Raw genomic sequence first — 11296 nt, 5'->3', positions numbered from 1 at the left:
AAGGCGCTCCATTGTTTGTCCAGTACCGGGTGGACAGGGTTATCAAACAAATTGGGACATTAGACAATCATTGTGTCCTATAGTAGTCCTACAGGTACCTATGTATTACCTGCACACCCCGGGGATGCAGCATTTGCACATGTCAGTAAAGAACCAGTGCCTCCTGTAACCAGACAGTAAAGATCTGCAGGACATTCTATGTCAGCTAAACTCCTCCTCCTGCTGTCTGGACATTCTACCCACAAGCTTTTTCAAAAAAGTTTCAAAAATTCTGGAGTCAGTCCTGCTCCAGATTGTGAACTTGTCTTTAACATCTGGTATTTTCCCAGAACCACTGAAAACAGCTGTAATCAAACCTCTCCTAAAAAAGTACAGTCTAGACAAAACACAAATGAGCAACTACAGACCGGTATCAAATCGTCCATTTTTAAGTAAGATAACTGAAAAAGCTGTTTTTCATCAGTTAAACGAATTCTTAACAAGAAACAACTACTATGATGTCTTCCAGTCTGGCTTCAGACTGAACCTCAGCACTGAAAAAGCTCTGACCAAAGTGACTAATGACATACGTTTGAATACAGACAGTGGAAATATGTCAGTACTAGTTTTATACAGTTGACCACGCTGTAGTACTCAGACGACTGGAAAACTGAGTGGGTCTCAGTGGACCAGTACTAACTGGTTCAAATCGACTTGGAAAACAGGAAATATTTTGTGTCAATTGGTAACTTCATATATGAGCCAACAGAAATTACATGTGGAGTACCCCAAGGCTCCATCCTGGGACCACTTCTATTTAACATCTACATGCTCCCACTGCCTCAAGATATAAAGAACAACAACATTAGTTACCATAGCTATGCAGATGACACATGGATATATATTACATTATATTACACCAGGATACAGAGGCCCTGTACAGGCTCTTGGTAAATGCATTGAGGACATTAATGACTAGATGTGCCACAACTTACTTAAATTAAACAAAAACAAAACTGATGTCACTTCAGAGCTTCAATCAATCCAAAAACTACCAACCAGGCCAGAAACTTAGGTGTAGTGATGGACACAGACCCACATTTTGAAAATCACATCAAGGCAGTCACAAAATCAGCCTATTATCATCTCAAAAATATCTCAAAGATTAAAGATCTGATGTGTAAGCAGGACCTGGACAAACTAGTTCATGCGTTCATCTTTAGTCGACTTGATTACTGTAACAGTGTTTTTACAGGACTACCAAAAAAATATATCAGGAAACTGCAGCTTATTCAGAACTCTGCGATCCAGTCTTTTATCAGTTCCTAGAGTCAGAACTAAACGTTGAAAAGCTGCATTCAGCTTCTAGTCTCCACAGATCTGGAACAAACTTCCAGAAAACCTTAGATCAGCTGAAACACTCAGTGTATTTAAATCCAGGTTAAAGACTCACCTGTTCTCAGTTGCATTTAAATAATATGTATTCAAAAGTTTACATCCACACTGTTTATTTATGCTCGTTTTAAATTAAAATCGTTTTACTTTCTTTTAATTTTATTTTAATGATCACACCTTTACTATTTCTTTTGATTGTTTCTTTTAATGTTTTATGTAAAGCACTTTGAATAGTCTCTGTACATGAAATGTGCTATACAAATAAACTTGCCTTGCTTCAGTCACAGCATACGATAGCATCATCCTATCATCATTCGTTCCAAGAGCCACAAGAGAAATGCAAGAGATGCTTCTTTAGGAAGCGGCCATATAGGTCTATGACCCTATATGGGTCATAGCATGGAGCACCCATATGGGTGTATTTGACTAAGGACTTGCTTAAGTTGCTGTAATTTCACTCTAAACCATGCATAATTGCTGCTTTTAATGGAATAATGCATTAGAATTCAAGCGGTGCATGACGTGTGTGGCAAAACCCCATTTTCAAACCTTTTAAAGATTATTTTGTTTCTTTAAATAGGGGAAAAAAATACTCAATCAGCAGCCAGTGTTAGAGACGATAAGCACAACGTGTTTAAAATTTCAAAACATTTTGACATGTGACAAGCATGTCAGCTCCCCAGCACCTTCTAAGTATTCAAATCTCCGGGTCCCTAATGCTGATATTAAAAGGAGTCATTGCTCGGAGAAAGATAAAAAGAGCTAACTTTCGTTCCTCTTCCACTCCTATAAGCCCCCCTGTCCACCCTCTTTCAGCAGATTCTTGGGATGTGCTGGGTAATGGCAGAAGCAGAGCGCGAGAGGAGAGCAATGGGGAAAATCACAGCAATTCAAATGAGGGGAAAAGCGAGGAAATGTAGACACAGAAGACAGGCTATGAATACTTTCTGCCCTTGTTGCATTAGCGATGCTCCTCTAATCCTCAGAGAAAGTCTAGAGGCATCAACATTTTGATGGATGACTGGGCCTTTAGTGGCTGACCCTGAAACTTACACATGGGACAGCAGGGCAGGAGGCTGAAAGCAAAAACAACAGGCTTGCTGATGTGTGTGCACTTTTACTGGGCTCCGTGCGACTTTGTGCATTTAGAACATTCCAGCGGGGAAATTACTACCTCAAGCCTGTTCTGTCGCGTCAGGATGTAGGTGATACATTTTCACCAACATGGAACCACTTTTACTTTGTAGTTTCATTAGATGTCGTCATCCGCTTTATATTAACGTACAGAATGAGTAGTTTTGAATGGTCTGCAAAAGCACTTTACATAGTAATAACCATTTTTTTGCATAATTTTGCTAATAAAATCAATCTGCTAGCTTGATGCTAACGTTTAATGGAATTTCCTATAGGACAGCTAATGCTCAGTTGACCTAAACATACATTGCTGACTAAATGAACATCTTTATAAACACACAGGCATGAATTTTAAAAATTATTTTAAGGAAGTATTATTTTAAAGTAACTATTTGTTGTCTAAAGCTCAGTTTTTTGCTCATTCTTTTCTTGTTCTTCTGGAATAAGGTGTAATGCTATAGTGTGATCGCCACCTAGTGGCCAAACTGAAACACCCTCCAGGAGAAGAACAGCAATGTTTACAATGTTAATGATCTGAACATTTTTGTTAGAACTTCTCCTTTTGAGAAATCATGTAACACTGTATACTATTAACAATCTCATTATTTCACTAATACATTTTACAGTGTGGGAACTGTATCAGATTAATATAAATATATTCAAAACATATAGTAGATTATTAATGTATTTCTAAACAAATGTGTATAAATGTGTAAACTCAACATTTAATTGAACTGAAGATTTGAAAGAACCAAAAAAATCTGAATTGAATCGATTCGGGCTCTTGTGAATGAAATCGAATCGTTTCTGGAACGTCTAATCGACACCCAGCCCTAGTCAGGATCGTGATATTTCACTAAATTGATTTCCTCCTACACCTCTATGATGCCATAGAAATGACTCAGACTGTCTCTGACCAATCACAGCTTTCTGGTTCCGACATGAATATGGCGAATAACTTGACTAATTTTGTTGGAGCCAGAAGTAAGCCATACTCCATGGGTGACGTCACAGTTATGGTCCAGTTCTCATTTACAAAAAATCTTCCTTCAAACGTGTGTGCATTAACTGTGTCAAACGTGTTTAGTGGAGATAAGTTAGAATCCTGAAGAAGTCACTGTTGGTGAGGTTGGCCATCCTAGGTGGATGCATCCATTTTGCTCAGGGGCTTTGGCAGGTACCATCCAACGCGCCGGAATAGTCTTAGTTCTTTTGGATCGTGGCCTGCCTCAAGTGCGTCTGTCTCTTCATGTAATCCCAGACAGACTAAATGATGTTGGAGGTCAAGGCGATATGGGGGCCTTACCATCTGTTGCGGGACGCCAAGCACTCCTTGCTGCTGAAGATAATTGTTTATGACTCCGGCTGTACATTTGGTGTTATAATGGAAACTCAGTTAGGAATTTATGACACGGAGACAAATTTAGTCTCTAAAACCTTTGCACATCAGCGTATTGAGTGGGTGTGTGTTTGTGTGTGTCTATGAGTGTCAGTGGAAAAAAAAAAAAGGCAGACAGGCATGAGAGAGCACTCACAGTCAGCATCAGCGAGGAAGAGGATGCTGAGGAGAAGCAGGCCTGGACTGGCAGAGTGCATCGTGGGATAAATCGACACATGCATGCTGTATCCACCGTGAGTTCACCGCCTCACTGCACCGCGGGATGATAGAGACAAGCCGTCACAACCTGAGGAAGGAAGGAGAGAATGCCATCATTAAAGAAGTCCAAATTTTCAGGCCTGGTCTGTGAGCCCACACACACACACTGACAAAAACAGACCTGAAGAGCGTGAGTCCCCCCCAGGCCTCACATCCACTTCAGCAGCTGCTTCTCTCCTTTTTGCTTCATTAGAACCATGCACTCATTGCCAGAGGTGTGTTTGTGCGCATTTGTGATGGAGTTCACGCAGCAGCAAACAAATTTATCGCAAAGATTTAGCAACATCAGTCTCCTCTGAAGTTTGGTTTTCATCTTCCAATGTCTCTTAACGTGTCAGTTTTTACCCATTACTCAATCTATCTCTGAAGCTCAATATTAGATTTTTTTTTCCCTCAGTTGTGCCTCCAAAAAGGACGATTTCAGATTGATGAAAAGGAGTTGATGGCTTTAAGATGGAGGGGTGGAAAAGCCTGGGATTGATGGATGGATTAAAGTGGGCGGAGACTGACTGGTGTTATCTGCTAGCTACGTTGCACAAAGTGTTGGATCAACCGACAGCTCAGCATGCCGATCCTTTCATCTTTAGATCACTTCTTTTAAAAGTCATTATCGTCACCCCTGCCCTTTCGAAATATCTCGTTCAACCAACTTTCTGTTTCCTTTCTGTCGTCCTTGCACTACAAACTTGTATGTCTTCCGTTTTCACAAGTCGGATTTTTTCTCTCCAGCGTTCTCAATGCCCATCTGTGTGTCTTTTAGCCATCAGTGACACTTAGTGTTAAGCGTTTGGCGTTTGTGTGTCAAAAATCTCGCAAATCAAATCACATGATTGGATGAGACAGGCCAGATCACTGCTCACATTTCTGAACCAGAGATCATTAACGTGAGATTACTGGGGGAAAAAAAAAGGAATCGTAAAGATTTGTGATGCATGCGTTCCCATTAATGCATGTGTTTAAGCCTTTCCATTCCTCTGTCTATTAAGGCAGACCTTATCTACTCCACATGTTTGTGCAGCCGAGATGTCCTCTGTACACGTGAGGGGATATGTGCATATGTTTGTGTGCTCTCCAAAACTGAACAGATTCATTATCAGCAGCAGCCGCAACAGCAGCAGTCTTAATCCCCTCCACTCCTGAACAAGCCATCTGATTAAAAAAAGACGAGGGGGTGGAGGGGGGGGGCGCGGGAACCCAGAGCTCTTAGCATCCCTGCTGCAGCCGAGGCAGCAAACAACTAAACCCACACTGGATTTTCCACTTGGTTTGGTCCAAAACAATTGCTTTGGGATAACCTAGATCTCTCCCAGCACAAATTAAGTCCTCTGCACTGATTTCTACAGTAGACATCGAAATGCCACACAGAACGGTGTCATCTTCAGGAATTATTCAAATACAAAATTTATTTCAAACGCGATCAGGAGCTTGACTTAAACACATCAATTGAGATAGAAATGCAAAAACAGGGAATAATAGCATATTTTTTATTTAAATGCAAAAAAAACATATTGTTTTAATTTTCAAAGTTTACTGCAAAGGCTAAAAAAAAGAGAAAAAAAATGTATTTTTTCAAGTTTCTCTAGAAGCTTCTCAGTGTAGCGCCAAGGCGGCACTCTCATCATGGATGTTCATTGAGATTAGTGTGGATTGTCGCACACAAAACCTTAAAAAAGCATCAAGTTGACATGGTACAGTCCGGTTACATGATTCCAAAATATCCCATGCACCAAACGTCATTATTTATGCGTCCAAAATGTCACAATCCATTACAGAATACATCACCAAAATGAGAAAACTTTCCTGACTGTTGTTTTTCTGTAAGGCAGAATTTAAAGTGACATGACTCAGAATTCAAATGATTTTTGGGTTTATTGACGTGATCCAGACTGAACTCTTGTAAAAAAGTAAAAAAAAAGGTTTATCGCTCTTTGTGAAGAGTAGGGCGAGGGATCAATTGTAATTTCTAGAAGCAGTTGGCCTATGCAACATTTTTACAATGGCAGACCACTCTGTGAACCCATAAAAATGTTCATGCAAAATTTCTGCTGTGGGTTAAAGGTTATTTAATTTATATAATATACAAACAATAGTATTCTGTAGGTACCCCTTAAGTTTAAGGGATTGCCTTTTGTGCACAAATACCCCATATTATTGAGATTGGGGAAAACAAACAGAATATTTTTGTAACAATTGACTGTATGTTCACCATCTTTACAAATGGCAGCCATTTTGGATTTTTCTTGTGACAAACATGCTTTTCCGAAAGATGGGATCCTAAGGTACATCCATGGTAAATTTGGTACTTTTACCACAAAATGCACGATTATCTGAAATATCAGCATAACTGAGTCCGCTAAGGGATCAGTTCATGCTCTTTGGGTGCCCAGTACGCACTCTGTGCCTTATGCCTGACTGTTAGGAAATAGACAATCAGAGCCTAGCTTGTGTGGACATTCTATGGGTGTCCAATGGGAACTTCTGTATCAGTAAGAGGTCTATGCGCACTATCGTACCGTACTATCGGTATCGTACCGGAGCATCACCATTCGTCATAAATTCTTCTCACTTCCTCTATCCCTACAAATATTTCACGATACATTTATCACATGCATGACAATAATGCTTTCCGTTTTAACAACATCCCTTAAGGTGGACGCCAGACCACAAGAGGAACTGCAAGACACACCTGTGCTTCCTTTAAGATGCGGCTATACCTATCTTTGACCTTCCATGGGCAGCATGGAGGGTCGTAGATAGGGTGCATGCGACTAACGCTCAAGTGAAACAAATTGAGCTTTAGTCACTAAACACACAAGAGCAAAACTTTATGATGAGTTTGTAATGTAATACACTTCATGAGTACTATAAAAAGAGTCACGGTATGTAATTTCTTAAAAAAAACCCAAAACACTCTACCTTTATTTGTTTGGGTTTTTTTTTTAGTAGTTTGTGCTAAAAACTCTAAATCTTACAGTACATGACCTGTACTGAAGGAAGGAAAGCTTTAAAAAGATCTCAGGATTAATGCTACTATCACTAAAATGGGAGCCACTCCATGTAAAGATTGCTGCAGAGGAGGCACACCGTCTGTGGCCACATTGCTCCCCAATGGCGAAAACTTCCCTCCTCCAAAAAGGATGTCCTCCACACGACACAAAGTGCTCAGCAACGGCTCGATGATGAGAACAAAGACTTTGACATGTTGAGCCAGTCTCCAAACTCCCCAGATCCCAATCCAATCAAGGATCCATGTGCTGAACAAGAGCAATCCATGCGTCTCGGTGTCTCCGTACCAGACGCCACACAGCTTCCTGTGCTCGAGCTCCAGCGGGTTTCAGCTGTTTGTTTGAGGAGAAGCAACTCCTGTTTTTAATCTTATGATTGTTGTTCATAACATATTTTAAGGGTCTGTTTTATAGGCGTTTGTTAAAACAAGATTACTAGAATAAATGTGGCTGCAGGGCCAGAGATCCTGTAAGTGATACAGAAGGGAATCGTTTGGCTGTGTGTGTCAGACAGAGTGCTTGTGTGGCCACTAATCACTCCAGCTGATTCGGTGTCACTGGAAAAGCTTGCATTATTTAGCATCTTACTTCACAGCATGTCACGTTAATTAAAGGGCTAAGATAACTCTGGGGGTAGGGGGGGTGCAGGGTTTGAGTAGCAAGAAAGGGCAGATAAAAAGAAACCAGGAGAGATGAGATAAAGAAAGGTGTGTGGAGAGGAGGACAGATGAAAGCTGCACGACAAACAGACAAGACTGGAAAAAAGGGAAAAAAAAGAAGATAACAGGAGCCACACAGACGTGCTCCAGCACACATACCTCCTCCGCTACCCAAACAGAGCCAGGTAGTCACCAGATTGTAATCTGGGTGGCTGTTGTTGCTGGTATTACCGAGGGGCTAACAGAAAGCCCGAGCTTCTGCTTCGGATCAGAGTCAGTTCTAAGCTATTCACTCACATTAGCTGCTATCGCTCAATTATACACCGTCTGTCTGCCCGCGTCTGCAGATATTGGTTACACTTATCTGGTGGATAGTTTCTGACAGAACAAAGCCAGTGACTGGTGTGCTAGCTTGGAGTTTCACACGGTACGAAAAAAGCTAAACAGGAAACAATACATTGCATTTTTTTAAACTAAAAGACTCACCTAAAAACTATGATTTTTTTCAAAATACACCAGTACACCTTATAATCCAGAGAATTCTGGTTGTGCTACTGATGTTACAATGATCTTACAATTTTGAAAGGTACACGCTTCTTTGTCGAATTGTCAGTTTGTTTGTTTCTACAAGTTACAAACAAGGTTGGGGGTTAGCATAATCACAGTAATGTTTGTTTTAGCGATATAAGTCGGTTCTTTTTTTTATTATCAACACCAAATAGGTGTTATTGTGAATACTCTAACATGGCTAACATTTAGCGGTATTGGAATGTGTTTTTTTCATGCGACTACCAAGGTTGGGAGTTAGCATAGTCACAGGAACCAATTGGGGCACCAATTGGGTGTTATTGTGCATACGCTAACGTCGCTAACATTTAGTGGTGTTTGAATGTATTTTTTTTTCATGACAAACAAGGTTGGGAGTTAGCATAGTCACAGTACCATTTGTATTAGCAATAACATTCTGTTTTTGACGCATTACTTTTAAGTTTATTATTTTTTTATTTTTTATTTTTTTTACACGTTACAAACAAGGTTGGGTGTTATTGTGATTATGCTAATGTTGCTAACATTTAGCAGTGTCAACATGTTTTTTTGTGTTACTAACAAGGTTGGGAGTTAACATAGTCACAGTATCATTTGTTTTAGCGATGGTCTGCTTTTTTACGAGTTTCAATCAACGTAGCGTGTTATTGTGAATACTCTAACATGACTAATGCGTAACTGTGTTTGACTGTTTTTAATGTGTTACTAACGAGGTTGGGGGTTAGCATAGCCTCAGTACCATTTGTTTAAGCGATATTCTGGGTTTTTTACGTTTTACAAGGTTCAGAATTAGCGTATTCACAATAATGTTTGTTTTAGCAATATAGGTCTGCTTTTGTTATGACTTGCAAACACGGTTTTGTGTTATTGTGAATATGCCAACATGACTAATGAGTAGCAGTGTTCGACTGTTTCAAAACGTGTTAGAAACAAGATGGGGAGTTAGCATAGTCACAGTAATGTATGTTTTAGCGGGATCAGTCTGTTCAAGATTGGTAGTTACAGCCATTGTTAACACACTAGTGCATAGCATGTTACAAACAAGTTCTAAAGTTACTGTGATTGCTGTTTAAAAAACTCTGACTCATTGATAGACTTATCTCTGACACTTTTGTTTCACTTAATGTACCTTTTAGTTCAGTGTTCCCTAAACATGACAAAAGTTTAAAAAAATAGACCATTCCTTGACGGTGCCCCTTAATCCGGAGCTCCATTTAGTGCAGGAATTATGATAGATGCCAAGAAGCAAAAATGTAAAATACAGATTGTTGGGAGAAAAGATGCCAAAAATAGAGAGGTGTGTAAAAAATAGAAATAGAGAATAGAAGTCATGCTGCAAAGTAAAAGTGTAACCCACATAGCTGGAAGGGATCTGGAACACAACAGAGACAAAGACAAAAGGCAGGTTCTGCAAATGCAGTGCTTACGGCAAACCATGTGCCAGGCAAACGAACAGCGAGAATCCTAATTTGATTTGATACTCCCAAAGCTAAGCACCAAATGCAATTAGACATGTTAATTAACTTATTCTGTTTGCCCTTTTGAAAAAGTGGCTGATAGAGCGATTTATCAGTGGGCAGACAAACTAAGTTTATTGCATCAAATAGCTGCACAAAAAACACAGAAAAGCTAAATGGGAAAATCAAGATGTGTATCCTGCTTCTTCTTCATTGAGGATATAACTGAATTCAAGTTTTTTTTTTCAAACACCCCAAGTCCCAAAACATATTAGAATTCCCCCAAAGAGCTGGGAAGAAGTGCTCTTTTTCTACAAGTTGATATATTTTCCTCAAGAGTTTATAGTTTCTTAGAAACTCATTTCAGGGGCCAACTACTCGTTCTGGTTCTTACTTTCTACTGATGTTGACACGACTCGTTGATGTACAGTGTTCTCCATTTTATGGGAGGAGCTACGTTCCACAAATAATCTGTGATATGTCAAATCTGTTTAATAGTCATCTTCATTTTTATTTTTCTAATGATGGAAAATGGATGATATGAATTCCTGCCTTACCTGTGTGGAAGTGTCCTTGGGTGACATCCCTTATTGGTTACAGGTTGACACCATGGAGCCACCATCAGTTTGTGTGCTTTAGTGAATGGGATTTTGACTGTAAAACTCTAGGGGCCTTTTAAGAATCGCTATACAAGTATAAGCCTTTTTTTGTGATAAACTGTCTGGTATTTGTTTTTTTTTTTTTTTTGTTACATTTGGATCATTTGGCCTTTAATACTGGAATGCCAATTCCTTCTGAGAAGGTTTTAGGTTAATGAGCTTGAACTCCTGAAACATCAAAGGGAAGGTTAGCAGGTCATTTTGCAATTCCCCATTTTTTGTAGGGTTTAACGCATACAGCACCTTAGTCAACATGTTCACTTTTTGCACAGTTGTGCAAACAATATCACACAAAGAACAAAGACAAACATCTACAGAAGCTTCAAATAAAACTCATGAAAACTATATTTTGACACTGAACTTAATTTCTATTCTATCAAACAGACATTAGCTGTGTCATGAATTTTCATTAAGTCTCAACACAACTTGTTTAGAAACTGTAAAATCCGTAACCATGGAGACGTAACTTAAATAAAGAGGATGCAGTGGATCAGATTTGTGCTATTCTGATTTTTTTAATTAATAAATGAGTAAAATATTTAAAAATATGATGTCCCCAAACACCGACAGACTTGTGAGGTTTTTGTGTTTTGGTAATACATCAAATGTTTCTCTTTAAGCGAAGAAATTAATCTAATTTTAACATTCAGAAATATTTGTGCAAAATTCTTTGGCCCATACGCTTGATTAAAAAAAAATACATATCAGGATGAAGGTTTTGTCTTGTGAGTGTGTGTAGTTTAATTGTAGCATATTTTTGATTTAGTCTATGTTTTGTAACAATCTTCGAAACTGACATCACTCA

General features: G+C 39.2%; 1 protein-coding gene across 25 annotated transcripts in view; it reads right to left on the bottom strand.

Annotated features, from left to right (window-relative positions):
• ptprdb (protein tyrosine phosphatase receptor type Db) overlaps positions 1–11296 on the bottom strand; it is a 221354-nt gene that overhangs the window by 84120 nt on the left and 125938 nt on the right. For all 25 annotated transcript variants that reach the window (XM_036213125.1, XM_036213127.1, XM_036213138.1 and 22 more), the window contains one exon: positions 4044–4193. In XM_036213125.1, the coding sequence (XP_036069018.1) occupies positions 4044–4128 (85 nt within the window). In that variant the 5' untranslated portion in view covers positions 4129–4193. The remainder of the gene's footprint in view (positions 1–4043; positions 4194–11296) is intronic.

The sequence above is a fragment of the Oryzias melastigma genome, linkage group LG1 (genome assembly GCF_002922805.2).
Source record: "Oryzias melastigma strain HK-1 linkage group LG1, ASM292280v2, whole genome shotgun sequence".
NCBI lineage: Eukaryota > Metazoa > Chordata > Actinopteri > Beloniformes > Adrianichthyidae > Oryzias > Oryzias melastigma.
The sequence above is the reverse complement of the archived record's forward strand: the minus strand, read 5'-3'. Positions and strand labels throughout refer to the sequence as shown.